General features: G+C 44.8%; 1 protein-coding gene across 1 annotated transcript; it reads right to left on the reverse strand.

Moving 5' to 3' along the window:
* Window positions 1-618: 618 nt before the first annotated feature.
* On the reverse strand, window positions 619-16074 carry STRA8 (stimulated by retinoic acid 8). The gene is made up of 8 exons (XM_068660054.1): window positions 16069-16074; window positions 14406-14481; window positions 13334-13418; window positions 12783-12935; window positions 9832-10114; window positions 8440-8516; window positions 6557-6668; window positions 619-3164 (listed from the first exon to the last, which is right to left on the reverse strand). The coding sequence occupies exons 1-8, from the start codon at window positions 16072-16074 to the stop codon at window positions 3090-3092; spliced, it is 867 nt and encodes a 288-aa protein (XP_068516155.1). The 3' UTR covers window positions 619-3089.
* Between the last annotated feature and the right edge of the window lie 165 nt (window positions 16075-16239).

The raw sequence follows: 16239 nt of genomic DNA on the forward strand, positions 1-16239 counted from the left end.
CTGAAGCCTGTCCGGGTACCTCAGGATGGCATCCCTTCCCCACAGTCTTCAAAGTCTTCAATTGGATTTTTTTTTTTTTGGTAAGGCTCCTTCATTACAGCGCACCCCGAAGCCCAGGAGGTGCAGAGCATTGCAGGGGGAGCGCACTGGTCCAGAGCAACCGTGTCTAGAGCTGCTGAGGCTTGAGGCAGTTTTCGGAAGCTAGTTATGTCCCTATTTCAAGCTCAGGCTAATAATTGCCCTTTAAAATCCCCCACTGGTGTGTTTGTTGTATGTTTTGGTTTTGTTTTTGCCTCAGGGAGACATTTCTAAATTACAAAATGAAGCAGACAGAGGTTAGGCTGCAGGGCCACCACTCCTCCCCAGCTGCATGTGGCCACTTGAGGTTTGGCAGCAGCTTTGGCTCTGCAGTGCAGTGACACAGCTTCTGTTTATTTGCTCCTTAATGAAAATAAATGGAGATCAGAGGATCCTCAAGTGTAGAGCTGAACACCTGAAGGCTGTTCTGGATTGTCTGGGGAACAGCGAGCTACCTGCCACCTCTATTACCCTTTGCACCTGATGAGTCCCAAGTGCAGCGCGACGAGCTTGGTTCAGGCAGGTGTGGGGTCACCCAGCTTGTCACCCTGCCTGCAGCTTCGCAGAGGTGTGCACAGCTAATTGCCAAGCCCAGGCAGACGCTCCTGCTGTTCTGGCTGAAGAGCTGGTGATGAGCACTGGCTTGTACCTAATTGCACTGGCTCTAGAACAGCTAATTAGAGGCTCGTTTCCACACCTAACAACGTAGCCAGGCAGTAGGTCTGCTCTATGTTATAGCCACTGTGTTGTAATGTGTAGGAGCTGCCATGCTACAGCAGAGCTGTACAGAACCTCTGCAGTGGCCTCACTCCCATGGCTGCTTTTATGTTTGCCACTCCTGTGTTCCAGCTGCCCTCCTGCCTCAAACTTCTCCCCTCCTTCCCCAGTAGCCTGCTAGCTTTTTCCCGATTTTTCATAAAAAGTTTCCTCAAGACCAACCAGCGAGCACTGAAGGAAGTGGTGCTAGCACACAGGTAGCAATAACATGCTAACATGGTCATGTCACAGGATGTACTGCAGTAAGGTGCTCATCATACTCTCCTTCACATCATAAACACCTCCCACACAGCTTGCTACCATTTGGAATAGTTATTTCCTAGTTTCACACTACCCCAACACACCTGTTGTTTCACATTCATGTTCAGCCCATCTCAACCTAAAATCCTCTAGGTGAAGCACCAGCAGCTCTCCCGTGTGATGATCAAGGGAATGCATCTGCATAGTATGGTGACTACTTCAAATTGTCTCCCCTGTTACGAAACAGGCTGAAAGTCAAATGAAAATGAAATATTCCAGCTGTTTAACTACCGTCCTGGACTGGCCTTCAAAAGGCTGGGGATTGAGGGCTAAAAAAGGCTGTTAATCCTTTAACAGTAGCTACTCACATGGCTTTCCATGTACAAGCCAGTTTTGCCAAGTCTGACCTCGAGTGATGCAGTAATTAAGGTGGACATAGAAAAAGGCTCATTCCTGTAACAAAACCGACCAAATGTCATATGGCAAATGGATCTGTAGACAGGAGTCTTTAAAATCTGAAAGAGATGCTTTAAGCTGTAAAAACAGTAGATTCAACCCTGAGAAAAACTAACATATTTTTCCCCCCAATCTAAATAATAAGAAAGCATATGTAGAACATATGATGTAAACCCTTGTGCATCTGTGTCTTGTCCTCATTCCTAAAGGAAAGAATGATTTGACCTCAGATTAACCAGCATGCGCCCCAAAACTGAGACTGCACAGGGCAATATATGCTTGATATTTAGGAATGAGAAGGAGAGGAGGAGGACGGAGAGTCAGCACTGCCTAAGGCACCAAGGCAATGACAACCTGTACACATGAAGCACACCAGACAGGTGATGGAAAGGCGAGGTCATGCTCTGCAGAATTCAGAGCTTTTAAACCCAAGCAGGATCTGCAAGGTAGGGCCTCCCCTCACAGAATAGCCCAGCAAACATCCTCCTGGGAATGCTACCACAGCCTCAACCAGACTGACGGGACGTGTTCCAGAGGAGTTATCACCCCTTGCACTTTGGCACCAATCTCCACATGACTGGGTGAACACAGCTGTGTGCACCCCAGAATATGCAGGAGGCAGTGCTGGGACGCAGCCCAGCCCTCTTGGATTCAGCCCCAAATCCTGGCTGCTGCAGAGCGATGGATACCTCAGCATACCAGCTTTATCCTGAATTTTAAAACCAACTTTTAGCCTTTCTGTTTGTAATGGCTGTTAGCATGTCCTCAGCATAACCACTACACTTTGAGCCTGCAGAGAGCTGCTACTGACAGCTCAGAGACGTGACTGATCTTATTTATTTTCACAGCATTTTTAATTCCAAGGCACCATGCGAGCAGCACTACTCATCAAGGACTGAGATGTGTCAGGGGGCTTTACTCTCTCTGCGTTTTAAACACTTCACAGAAAAAAATAACCCAAAGTTTACTGCTGTGCCTGCATCTCTCTGGGCAATTTGGGAGTGGGTGGCCACTGCTGTTGTCCTCATAAAGAGATGGAAGAGCCCCATTTCACTCTCTGCAAAGAAATTCCTCTTTCATTGCCAGCCCAAGATGAAAAATAGTAGAGGAAAGTAATCATTGCCATGATGCTGGGAGGCACTTTGTGAGTTTTGCAGGTCACACCCTGAGATACATAGGTTGCCAGTGATGTGTCCTCTTTGCATCTCTTCCACAGCCTATGCTAGGCAAGGTCACTGAACATTACATGCCTGAAGTGTAGTTGTGAGGTGAGGTTAACCATTAAAAAGCCACAGACAAAAATATTCCTTAAGATTTTATGAATGTTTTAAACTTGGAACTTTTAAAAGTATAAATTGCTCAACTGGTATGTCAAGAAGCACTGCTGAGGGAAGGGGAAGTTAACAACAACAAACCACTTCAACACGGTGTCTCTCCATTCTGCTTGGAAAGGCGCTCTACTGTAAGAGGTGCAGCCACTTCACATGACTGGTGCATCCAGCAATGCTTGATAAAACTTTAGCAAACAGAGATACTATTTACAAATCTTCATCATCGAAGGTCTCAGTGCACCTCAGCATCACAGTCTCATAATCAAACTGAAGATCTTCTTCCTGAAACGCCCCCCCCCCAAAGCCAGGTAAGGTTAAAAAGCAGAGGAGCTGATTGTGTTTCCAAGTGACTGGTTGGTCAAGCTGGCAAGTGTCAGCTAATGTGCCTCTCTGAATCAGCAGCTTGTCACTCAAGTGCCTGAGGTGCCTGACAAAGAACTTCTCAGATTCCCAACCAACTTCACTCTAAAAACGACAGGGCTTCACCCTGCCTCTACTTACATCATTTGGACTCGTGTTATTGACTGTGGTAGCAAGCATGTCACATAACAGGCTCTGAAGATACGAGAGCTTCCTCGAGCCCTCAACTTTTACTGACTTCAGGCTTTGCTGCTTTTAGCAATCGAAGGAAATAGTCTTCTTGACCAGCTCACAGAGCATAAGTGGCTCTTGAGAAATCAAAGTCTATGAGATGAAAGCATTTGTGTCTGCAATCAATCCAGTCTACCTTCTGCATTGATGCAAGACTTGTCAGGGAAGGACTGCTTTTAAAAATAGGTGATATTTATAAAATGTATAGCTTAAGGAGCACTAAATCGCTCTTGCTTGCAAAATGACTCATCTAAAATCTGTAATTTTAAAAGAAAGCGTGCATCTGAAGATACAAAGGTACTCAATACAATTTAGAAAAAAAGCAGACTTTCACTTAGATACTTTAAAAACTTTGAACCTCAATCCAAATAAACTTTTAGCGCCTATACTGCTTAGCGTCTCTTATTATGTTGTCTCATGACAACAGCTCTGGACAGCTGACAAGAGTGTTTAACTATTCCCACGCTCAGAAATATTTCTGTACCATGTAGCTTCCACGCTCCTGTTGTCATTTTGGGGCCAAAGTCCTTTTAAGAGCACTCCCTTTCTTTGTCCATTGGTTTCCTCCCTCCTCCTGTGTGATTCTTTCTCAAGCATTTTACATCACTGGGGTGTGTGACCTTGGCAGCCCTGAGCACCAGGGCAGCAGCTCAAGAGGAGCTGCACTCAGTGGAGCTGCGACTACAAAACAGCAGGCACACACAACCCAACACTTTGTACCTGGATAGTTAACTGCAAATGGCATAACGCAGAACTGGTACATACTGACCAGCAATAAAATGTGTCACCTCACCAGCTCTGCAGGGGGCAGGGAAGGAGACCACAGGCTGCCTTTCACATTCAGTCAAGTACACATTGGTTACCTTGCCTTAGTACTTACCTGCTGCCCACCTCTGAATCACCTACCATGTGTGTGCACAGTGCACCAGGACTCCACTTACCTCGGGATAACCTATGCCACCGGCACTGCCCAAACTCCTGGGCTGGTGTACCGACATGGGCACTGCGGTCTGCAGGGACTCAGTCACACCCACAAGGTAAGCAAATGACTTGTCTCGTAACCCAGACAAGTCCAGGAGTCTCCAGAGCCCTGTGTAAACCAATTTCTGGGCTAAGCTGTGTAGCCTACACTGAGCACTCTGCTGCTGCCAGTCGTTGTTTCAAGCTAGCCGAAATGTTTCCTGGGCCCACTCGGCAGTCACTTCCCTAACTGCCTCCAACTATTTGCTCAGAGACAGAGCTGAATTTCTGCTCACAAAACAAACAAAAAAAAAACCTCTTGTCAGTTGTTTTTTTTTTCCCCCTTCTTGGCAGGATTCTCAAGATGTGCTGTACTGCAGTTATCTAAACCAAAACAGATTGCAACCTTCATATTATCAGTACTCTCTAGCCTGGGTGATTTCTGCTCAAACTCCCTTTTTATTGTCTCATCACAAACAACCAAAAGGTCCTGGGGAAAAAAAAAAAAGTGCACACAGTCTTTTACTTCCTTTTGGATGTGCAGTTCTCAGTCAACTGCCAATCTGCTGTATTTCACTACCACTCATGCCACAGTCTGGGAGCTGTGAGATGAGCTTGGGCTCACATTTAACAGTACAGCACCAAGCAGGAGGACAAAATTAGCACTAAGGCATGACAATCGTAACTCAAAAATACTGTATCTTGCCTACAGTTGATCTTTCTTTTCTAAGCATCTTCAGTTCATGGTCATTTACATAAACACAGGAAGAGCCTTGTGTTTATGCAGAACACAGTAATTCACAGACCAAAGGGCTGTGTAGATCAGCACCTTGTCTCTGACAATGGCCAGGAGTGGATGTTTAGACAAGAAATGCAAGAATATAGCATACAATATGCTCTGTTCCACGATACATGCTGCTGCATTCTGGCACACTGCTGTGAGGAGGTTCTGAACTGGGAATTGTATCTAGACTTTCAGGTATACTCCCAATAGACTGATTGGACTACGTTGCTTTCATTTCAGTGGGTGCTTTCTAGTTCTGGTCTTAGAGCAATGAACAGTCATTCTGTGTACCACATCCATTTAGGATCAAAATTCTCTCATGCTACCTGTCAAGTCTTTCTTTTGCTGAAGAGTCCTACTCTGGTAGCTCCTGTTTAATAGCTTTTGCTGCGTCTGCTGCCATGCTCTGTACCCCCCTCTAATGCTAATATCTCCATGAGATAGTGGGAACCAAATGGCACACAGAAATCATTATGTGAGAATTTTAGAAAGTGGTGCAATACTAGTTTCTGTTTTGTGGTTGCTTTTTTGGGGGGGGGGTCTCAATTACCCTTCATCACAAACATTCTGTTTTCTTTAAAGGAACATCTGCTCATGTAACAAAGAGCAGGTGGAAGCTAGATGATAGCAAAAAATAAAGTAAGATAGAACAGTGACCACTGAACAGAGGCACAACTGACTCTGAGCCCAAACAAGCATGTTCCTGCTGAGGGATCTCTCCCTTTTGGTCCTCTACCCACGTGCGAGATCTCAGATACTTCCTTGGCAAGAGGACAAGAACAGGAGGAAGAACAGTGCAAACACAAAGACTTCTGGCTCAGTGAACCTGCAACAGCAGGCTGAGGGTAAGGCACAGCACAGCAGCTGCTCTCTTTTAAGAGCTGTTCTCTTTTAAGAGCATAATTACCCTGCTCTTAAGGCCTGCCAGATAGGGGCTGAGGGTAGGGAACCTGGCACCAAGACAAAGCACAAGGCGGTCCCTATTGAGCTCAGAATCAAGAGGCTTTGAGTTATGGAGAGAGCAGGCACTGCTTTACCTGCTTACATGAGATCACTCCAGCTTTTCAACCTGCAAGTTCAATTAATAAAACAGTAATAATAAAAAATCCTCACATCATTTGGATTTTTAGTAAGATTCTGAGCATGACACCTCAAACCTTGTGTCTTACAGAGGCAATCCTAGTGACCTTTGGACTGACACATCTGAAGTGATAAACCCCAAGCTCTTGTTTTAAAAGAGCTGAACGATATGATCTGAAGCATGGAGAACACAAATCCCTGTCTGATGGTGACAGAAATACACTGCTCCTTCTCTAAGGAACCCTTTGGCAAAGCTTACCTGGCAAAACTGTGCATTAGCAAAGAAAAGGCTTTTTAGGAACTCAGTGATCTGCAGATAGAGTCTGTGGTCATCCTCTGGATTTTCAGAAGTGCAGCTTGCAAATGCTGAACTAGAAATGGAACCCAAAGTTATGTTTAAGGTCTCATTCCCTCTTTTCTCCTCCTACTTACTTTCCCTCCTCCGTATTTTACTTATAAATTAAACATGACTTAAATTGTTTTCAAGACAAACCTGATAATAAAGACAATGGATATAAAAGATAGGGAGGAGTGGAGGTGTATGTAGCGAGGAGATATTGTCTAACAAATGAGAGGAAGAACAGAGAACTGCAGTACAAGAAGCCACTGTCACAACAAAGAGATCCACTGATACATTACAGCTGTGGTAACTGTTTTAGGGAAAAGTATACAGCCGTCGTAACAGAGAGCAACAATGGCTATTTGGTAGTCTATTTTGTAGGCTTGTTCAGATGAACAACACTGACTTCTTTTGTAAAGTCAGAGAGAGAACATAATAAAAACATGGTCATGAAATGACATGTTAGCTGTCACTGGCAAGTTTGGTAATGGGCAGCTTTGGTAACAAGCTCAGATCATCACTCTGCATCTCACCTCCATATTCCCCCTGGGATCTTACAAAGTTCTGCTACCACACCTCTGTCCGGAATTAAAAGGCATAGGGTGATAGGAAAGAGAAGGGAACAGGATAGATGTTGTCTACTGAAACACTAATCTAGTTTGGGGCTAAAACAAGACTGCAAAGATGATGGTAATACACTGCAGTATTAATGAATGCTTTTCTTGTTTCAAAAGCAAACAGCAATTGTGACCTAATCAACATTATTTAGTGGATACATGTTTTGTTAAAGCCGTATGATGTATTCAAGAGTATTCTGATCAACAGTCTGAACAAAGTTATTTCCATTCATGCTGTCCTGAAAGTGCAAAGAGGAACTGGGGAGAAATAGTGAAGATGCATGCTAAAGATGTGTGCATTTTTAAGTATGGAAAAATAAGTAAAAACTGGGTCAAAAAGGGGATTAAAACACTACTTAGAAAGAGAAAAAAAAAACTGAGACTAAGCAGCAAGAATACATAAGAGAGGAGTCATAATGTGATTTTCCTCTTGAGGAAAGAAACCCTTTTCTTTCTTTGGTCTAATGGGAAAATCAAAGGCAGTTTCGTATCTGACATGTTCTTTCCTAGGTAACTGTGATCTGACCTGCAGAGGAAAGACCTATTATTATTTAATAGGTCTTGTGTTTCTTTGATGTTACTGCTCAGGTCAACCGCACTTTAGCTTGATCATCTCCTTCTGATGAAATTAGAGTACTTGAAAAAGGTTAAGGGAGACATTATTAAAAAAATATATTATTTTTGTCTCATTAAGTGAGAGTGCAGTTCATGATTAGCTGACTTATCCAGCGAATGTCTTATGGTCCTCATAGACCTGGTAAGTGAGAGAGAAAAGGAAAACATTACAAATCTTGTAATTTGAAAGATGTAAAGCTATGCAGAGTGGAGGGGAAAAAAAAAAAAAAAAAAAAAAGTTTATCCATTTATCCAGAAGGAGGACTCCTGGATTTACCAGGAAGAGTTGCTAAGAGTGCCCTGGTTATCCCAAAGTGACCGGGCAGTCTCAGTAAGCAAAGCTTCCTGGTTTTGCTGTAATGCCTATTAATCATTCAACTCGTACACTTTAACAGACAGCACTATTGTGAGCACAATTGCTGTATGCTACTATTTCAGCCATCTACTAAAAGTTAGGCATAAAAAAGAGAGTTAGGCTTGTTGACTTATTCCATGAAAACTTGCTGTGGAGTATTGACTGTCGGCTATTAAGTCATTCTGTTTCATAAAAGGGGTGGGTTTGTAATTTACCTCTGGCTAGACATTCCCTGAGTCTCATTTGTGTTGAGGAAACCGGCAGCAACATCAAACGCATCTTCAAACATTACCTGTCAGGGAAAACACTTTGAATGTCAATATACCCAGCCACTAAACAGCTTTACCTAGGGCATAATTTTTAATAATTAAGTCTTTAAAAGCATGATATTCCTTCCTTCCATTTAACAGGTATGTTTACTGCTACAGTAAACCTACAGGGTTTTGCGGAGACAGGAATAAGGAGGAGTAACCATATTTCATGACTAGGAACACAAGGTTAGTCCGTTCCCTTAGGCCTGTGCTTCAACTTCCAAGCATTAGACCTGCATTACATCTCCCAAAACATCAGTAAAAACATGAATTTTAACAGTGCTTTTCAGACTTGACTGTGGGCTGTGGCATTGTTTATGGCTGGGGATCTCAGCTGCATCAGCCGTTCTCTACAAATCCAATTCCAGTATACTGTCTGGCTTACAAAGGAGTTTGGATTCTCCGTGTGACAGACCAATAAGCTCATTAGTTCACACTGCCATAACGTAGATCACACACTTTCTGTGCCAAAAAGTACTGCACATGCAACATCCCCATGACATTTGTTAAGTAGGTCAGCAATATGAATTGCCTAAGTGTCCTGTGACTCAAAAAGAGCTCGTCAATGCAATGTACTTATCTGCCAAAGGTGAACCTCTGTTCTTCCCTTGCAACTAATAAAATTATACACATCTTTGAGCAGCTAGTTGCTTAAGTAATCAGAGCTACAGATCGGCTTAGGAAGAGTTGGCTGCTATTTGATCTCTCTCTTTTTTTTTCTTAAACACATGCCCTGGCCTACACAGTCGCTGAATTCTTGGCTCTGCAGAAATGCATGGAATGGGCAGTCACTAGTCCTGTATCATTGAAACTGGTCTACAAATACCTTCTCAGGGCTACCAAGTGCTTTGATTACAAAAAAAAAAAAAAAAAAAAAAAAAAGCAGGCAAGAATACTGCAAGTCTTGGGAAACCAGGCATTTCTTCTGCATTTAGCTCACATGTCCTCCTTGGAGGACTTGCAGAAGACAGCAACTGTATAATCCTCCTTCCTGCTCCTGACTCCTGGGCAAGTTAGAGCAAATTTTAAACTGTTACCTAGCACAGAAACTCCACAGGTATGTGAAGACCAGCAGGATTACTGCCACAGCACTCCTACAGCTTGCTTTTTATCTTACTAAAAGAGAATTCAATGCAGACGTTTACTCAGACTGTTTATTGTCTCCACATATGCATTCAAGTGGTCTTGGGAAAGCTTAATTACAACTACTGTATGGCTCCAATTAAAAGCTGCAGTGCCAATTAGCAACTTGGCTTGGGTTTCAGAAGCAGAGGATGTGTGTTACTGAGCACTTACTTCCTCCGGTGTGGAGACTGAGGAACCACTGGCTTCATCACTGTTACCTTGACTGTCCCTCATGTCACCATCAGTGCACGCAGGTTCCTGGCAAGCAGCCTTTGGATCCAGGAGGAAATCTCTCTGGCTACAGTACTGCAAGACGCTGTCTCTCCTGTCTTCAGAAAGTTCTTGCCAGAGGTGTGAAATAGCCATGGAGATCACAGGCAGAGGTGCCTCCTTAGTGCAAACAACTCCATGCTCTATCAGCAGGTCTACTGTGTGCTTATAAACATACAGGTACCTGTAAGGAAAAGAAAAGGAGCATCTCAACACCAAGCTATCAGGCAGCCATCTGCTGTAAATCAGTGTGGAGGGACAAGACATCCAGTGCCAGCAGAACACTGAAGGCTTGACTCAGTTGCAACCTCGGCTACAGTCAATGCTGAGCTGTTGCAACATATGTGGTGGAAACGACCTTCACCCTTGCACAAGATGCAGTTCCTCGTGTCAAGTTTTAGAAGATCTAAAAGTGAAACAAACTGTTGTGAAACAGCGGACCACAGATGATAACAGAAACCATGCTGACAAACTGAGCCCTTCTGAGCACTCCTGCCTGAGCCAGCTGGTCTCAGAGCAGAGGTGGTGATCCCCCTTTAGCTCAGGATGCCAGCTAAGGAATCTTCCCTGGGACTGAGTCACTGCTTGCTACTTGGGAGGTAAGCCAAGGATATAATTAATTACTAATCTGAGGTAATGTTAAACTTTGACTTTGCAGATCAGTAACTACTGTGCAAGGTCTGTTGTTAAACAGTTGAATTGACACCTTAATGGACTTGTCTAATAAAGTTGCCATGCTGAACCGACCGGACTGTTGTAGCTGTTACCCAGAAAGATCCTGTCATGCCATCACAACCATCAGGAGAGCAGGGAGTAGCTGTGATCTGAAACTACTTCACTGACTTCTCCCTCTGAGACTTCATACAATTATTGAACGTTGCCCAACACTGCCAGAAGATTTTAGCAACTCCGTTCTGCCAAGATTTCATCTGCAAAAAGCAGGCTCCAGCCAGAGCCTCAGCAGGATTGCCTCAGAACAGAAGCTCCAGACTGCTACGGGCTGTACTTGTTGCATAGGCTAACCTCATTCTGGCATTTCATAAATTTTGCATACTTGCCTTTGTATCCTGAGGCTCTAGCACTGCAAGTCACTTTTTATACTTTTACTGGCATTGCAGTACTCTTAACTCTTGGCTGAGGTCATACCCTGATGCATTAGGTATGACACATGCAGACAGAAAGAGACTAACTTGGCCTGGAAGGTCTGACTTGAAAGGGCATGGGCGCTCAGTTTCCTCCACTTTACATCTGAGGAATTGCATTCCTGAGACTGACTTCTGTGATGTCTATCATAAAATTGCCAATTGAACGTTAATGTTGTAATTTCAATCTGGTGACCAAAACACAGGAAGAGCCTGCTTCTTGTTAGCATCATGTGGCACACTGAACCAGGGGTAATGACACCTACTTTAGAAAGCAGCACTAAAAGTTATTTTATGTTTATTAGATGATTAGAGCTTCTCGGATGAAACCAACAAGTTCAAAGGAGCAAAAAGCAAGAGTTCTATAAACAGCAGTCACTGTTACTAAGTTTTACTGGGCTCAGGATGATTCCCTGGAAGTTGTCCCAGTCAGGCACATTTCCTGACTAACTCAACTACTGCACAAGAAATTAACTCCAAAGAGCTGTCTCTTGGTTGTTGTAAATACTTGTTTTAGCAAACCGATATTGAAAATATAAAGCAATCCCCCAAACAAACATGTTTAACCTCCAATTTCCACACTGTGAAGTATTTTCCAACATTTTTATGGCAAATACCGTAGGGGGAATAAGCAGTCTCATGTCAGCTGCTGCCCTCACCAAGAATTCTGTGCAGTTTCTCAAACAGCTCCAAACGAAGGCTCTGGAGTTTCTCAAACAAAGCATGAAACACCATCAGACTGCTTGCTAAAGAAATTAACCTTGGACAAACCATGACTCAACAACTTCCTTCCCAGCTGGAAGGACACAACCACACTCTGCACAGGACGGAGCAGCGCCTAGTCCTCCTGCCTGCAGCTGCAGGACGTGGCTAAAAGGAAACGCTCTGTAGAAGCTCAATGCCTTCCAGGTGCTGCCCAAATAACTGGACCAGACTATCACCAAGAAGCTGTTTTGTTTGCTGAAGACTCCCTACTATTTTATGCACGTTGTCATTGATCATTTTGTGAGAAGAATTAGCTGTGAACCAAGTGCAGCCTGCAATAAAACTGCAAGGCAAGTGCCAGGAGCCCACAGAGCCCTATAAAGGCCCTGTCTATACTGTCAGTGAAGAAGGGGAAAGACAAGTGTTTATGGCTCCGTTGCGCAGCCTTTGATGAAGTAGGGCTTCCTTCCCCAGAAAAACTTGATTCAGCACATTTCAAGGTCTTGTAAATGATACCTCACTACAGCCACCTCCGGCTCTCGCAGGAGCAAAAGAGGGCACAGTAGCGGTAGGCTGGTGCCATCTGCTGGCAGAGCTGCAGCCTCATTTTGATGAATAATCCAAGACAAATTTATAAAAAGCCCCAGTTCAAAGAAATAAAAAATAAAGAAACCACGTAAATTTATAGTGGTGAAGCTCTAGAAGAGCACTGACACACTTGAACATTTTTTTTCACTCTTTCTTGAGAACCGGTGGAAAAAATCTGCTTGGATTTTCCAAGGCTGGGAGAGAGGGGGCTGACAGGATGCCCGGAGTCCATTCACGTGGCAGCCATGGGCAAGGGAACTGGGAGGTGCTCAAGCTTCACTGCCAACAGGGCCAAAATTGCTGGCACAAGGCCTCTGCAAGGCAGATGCAGACTCCAGCAGGGTTTCACGTACAGCAGTGACTGGATGCAGCGTGTGTACAAATGGAAAAACTGAAGGCGAGTTGGGGTGCACCTACCGTTCAAATTCCACCAGATCTGGGGATGAAGCACCTGGGTACTGGCTGAATACTGGCTTCTCATCCTCTTCCATTGTTTGCTTTTCACATTCTTGTATCAGATACCAGATGGTGGAGTCACTCTCACTCACAGCTCCTGAGGGTGATGCAGTGCTGAAAAGAACACACAGGGAAAAAAAAGCCACAAACAACTTCTTAACTGGATTAATAACAGCCTCGCCATGGTCACTCCAGAGTCCAGGGCCATTCTTCCTAAGCAGGTTTTCCCTCCTCCTTTAGCTTTGCAAGCAAATGAGGCCTGTGGTGGAGACAAGCTGTGCAGGAGGGGAAGGAAATACAAGCACTGATTGGAAACGAGACCAACAAGATGCACAGAGTGCTCATGCACCACGTGGGACTACAGGGGTCCATGTGAAATCTCTTCATCTTTTCCTCATGACGAAAGGCCTCTGCTTAGAAATTCAGTAACAACGACAGAAAGGCTCAGAGATGCTGGAATGGAAGCAAATGCCAAGTATTATCCTGTTTCCTTGATTGGTATAAGCCCTTACCTGTGATTGTTGAAGTACCCCTTGACATATTCCTCCTTGACTTCACCCAGGCTGGACGGGTTCCCCTCCTCCAGACTGAAGGACTCTGTTGTCAGCAGAAAAGTAACTGTCATATCAGTGGAGCGTTCGGCTTCCCTCTCATCCTCAATCCCAATCAAGCAGAGTAATTCTGACAACTGGTCCTTCATGAGCCAGAGCTCTTCATTAGGCAAAAGTGCTGTGAAATGAGACCCCCCTGCCTCTCCTACAACGTAACTGGCATTACTGGGAGTTTCTGAGCATTGAGGAACTCAGAATCTAATGCTGTCTTCGTGACATTGACATGACAGAACTGATGGTGAAAGCAATTAGCAAATCAAACACCCAGGCAAGTACCAGTCAATTCAGTTACACGATTGCCATGTAATGAGCAAATGGCACATAAAAACTCCTGACAACCAACTCTGTGATTCAGCGACAGTATGAACTGTACATATATGCAAGTAAATCAAAGGGGAAGTTTACCCCAGAACCCTCCTCAACCAGCCCCACTGCTTGTGATGCCTTCAGATCTGCTCTGGCAAACTACTCCTCCTTCCTGTGACTTTTACAGGTTACCTGAGGATGCAGGTTCAGAGTTTGCTCTGTGACTTGCAATTGATGCAAACAACTGGAGGTGCAAGTTGCATGAATAGCAACGTGCTTTTTCTATCCGACCGTATTTTGGAGACTCCCGCTGTGCTGTGGCTGGGAGCACACATGTTCCTGCAGCTCCTGCAGCCCCTGCACACAGCCTGGGGACCCACGCCAGCCCCAGGCTGGCCGGGCAGGAGGTGACGGGGTGATCGGACAGCCCCTGCCCCGAGTGCCTGCTGCTGTGGGACAGCAGGCATCCTTTGTTGCCTTCCTCCGCCTGGCCCTGGAATGACTGGGGACCTCTGAGGTGCAGTACTCAGTGGGTTGGCAGACACTGTGCTGCCCCTTACTTACTGCTACAGTCACATTGAAGTTCAATCCTCAGTGGGAGCAGCCACGCACCCGTCTCTATTTAACAAAGAAATAAAAACCACATCCAGGCAAAAGCTTGCAGTACCTTTCATCTTCAGCAAAGAACCCAAGGTTTGCTCCAGCTCCTGGATATATTTCTTAGACTTACACAAAACCTGATACTAAACAAAACAAAAATCAAACAAACAAACAAAAAAATAAATCAGAACTGACTGCCCTCTGCTCTGGCTAAATTCATGTTTTAACATGCCTTGGTGTTTTTTTTTTCCCCACTTTTTCTTCATTATCTCAACGTCTCTGAGGAAACAACTGTGTGGTTTCACGAGCTTCCTATACCCTAATTTGAAGGGGAAAGAACCAACAACAACGCAAAATTAAATACAGAATATAAATATTCTATATGATAAATACGTTATGTAATACATTAACATAATACTGAGTCACGTAGACATTTGATACTTCAGTCTGATCTCTCACCAGCAAATGTTCTTGTTTGGACCATTCCCTCCTTGAAGCATGTCCAGAACTCCCATGCCTGCAGCATGTCTTGTTGGATGTCTGCTGACTTAAGGCATGAGACTTTACCATTCACTTCTGATGAGGGTTTCAATAGGAGCCCTTGCTATGTTCTACTCTCAGCTACGCTGCTGTGAACTGGAATAACTTCAACGCTTCAAATCATTCATTCAGCATTTACAGCAGGCACAGTGAAGAACATACGGCCGATGCCTTTAAACATACCTACCCATCTCAAAAATATTTCAAGATTTACATGCTCAGTGAGACCATCCAGTCACCTTAGACAGAAGCTACCTTGCAGAGTTTTCACACCAGTTATTTCAGCCAGGCATTAAGCACTACACTTAGGAGTAAGCTTCTGTATTTAAGCCCTTGAAGATACTGATCTTCCTCGGATCCCAAAAGTCATGCGATGGGCACGATACTAAGAAACAGCAGTTCCAAGAACTGGTATGTGCAAATAGTACGGTCAGATCAGACAAAACAAGCACCCGTTTAATCTTGGTTTCTGGTGTTATGGTGACTTCAACTTAGCTTGCATCTCCTTCAGAACATGGCAAACCAAACCCTTACCTCAGACTTCACAAAAGGGAAGGGGCCCTGTCTGCACAACCCCCACAGCACAGCATTCAGTATGCTCAGAACCACAAGGCACTTTACAAGGATGATTCTCAGCTTAAACCAGCATTTTACAAACCAGAAAACTGGAAGTAACCCGTCTAATGGCTTGGTGGCAGAGCTGAGAAGAGGAATCCTCAGTTCTTCCCCTGCTTTGGGTACAGTACCATCCACCTTTTCAGTAGCACTTTTGGTCAATCTCTTCTTTATAATTTTTTTCTTTTTTTGATTAAGTAGTTTCTTAGTTTAGTTTTTTCTTATTTTTTTTTTCTGCCTTAACTTTCTCAGCGTCCTAAGGACAAAACGCACTTCAAAGGATGAATGAATTCTCTCCTCCCTGTACCAACTCCTGTCCCTGAATCCGCTCCCTCCCGTTCCACACCGAAACGCTGTGAAATCAATACAGTTTAATCACGGGACCCCCTGATTTGCCTCCGGAACACGGCTGCGAGGAAGCTGCAAGAAAAACCCAGCGTAAGAAGCGTGCGGACGAGCCACATGACAACCCCATGACCCGGACCGCAGAGCCAACAACTCGCTCGGGATGAGCTGGCGGCTGCAAAGAGAAAAAGGCTCCGGGAGAGCTGCCTGGAGGGGAAGGAAGCTTTTACCGGCATCCCTACGGCACCGCCGCCGCCGCCACCCCACCGGCGGCCGCAGGGCCCCGCGCTGCCCGCCCCGCCCCCAGCAACACGTGGCGCACGTGGCGGGTGGCCAATGGGAGCGCGGCCGCGGCCCCGCGGCGGCCAATGGGAGCCAGGGGAAAAACGCGGGCTGCGGCC

Source organism: Anas acuta, chromosome 1 (assembly GCF_963932015.1).
Source record: "Anas acuta chromosome 1, bAnaAcu1.1, whole genome shotgun sequence".
Classification (NCBI taxonomy): domain Eukaryota; kingdom Metazoa; phylum Chordata; class Aves; order Anseriformes; family Anatidae; genus Anas; species Anas acuta.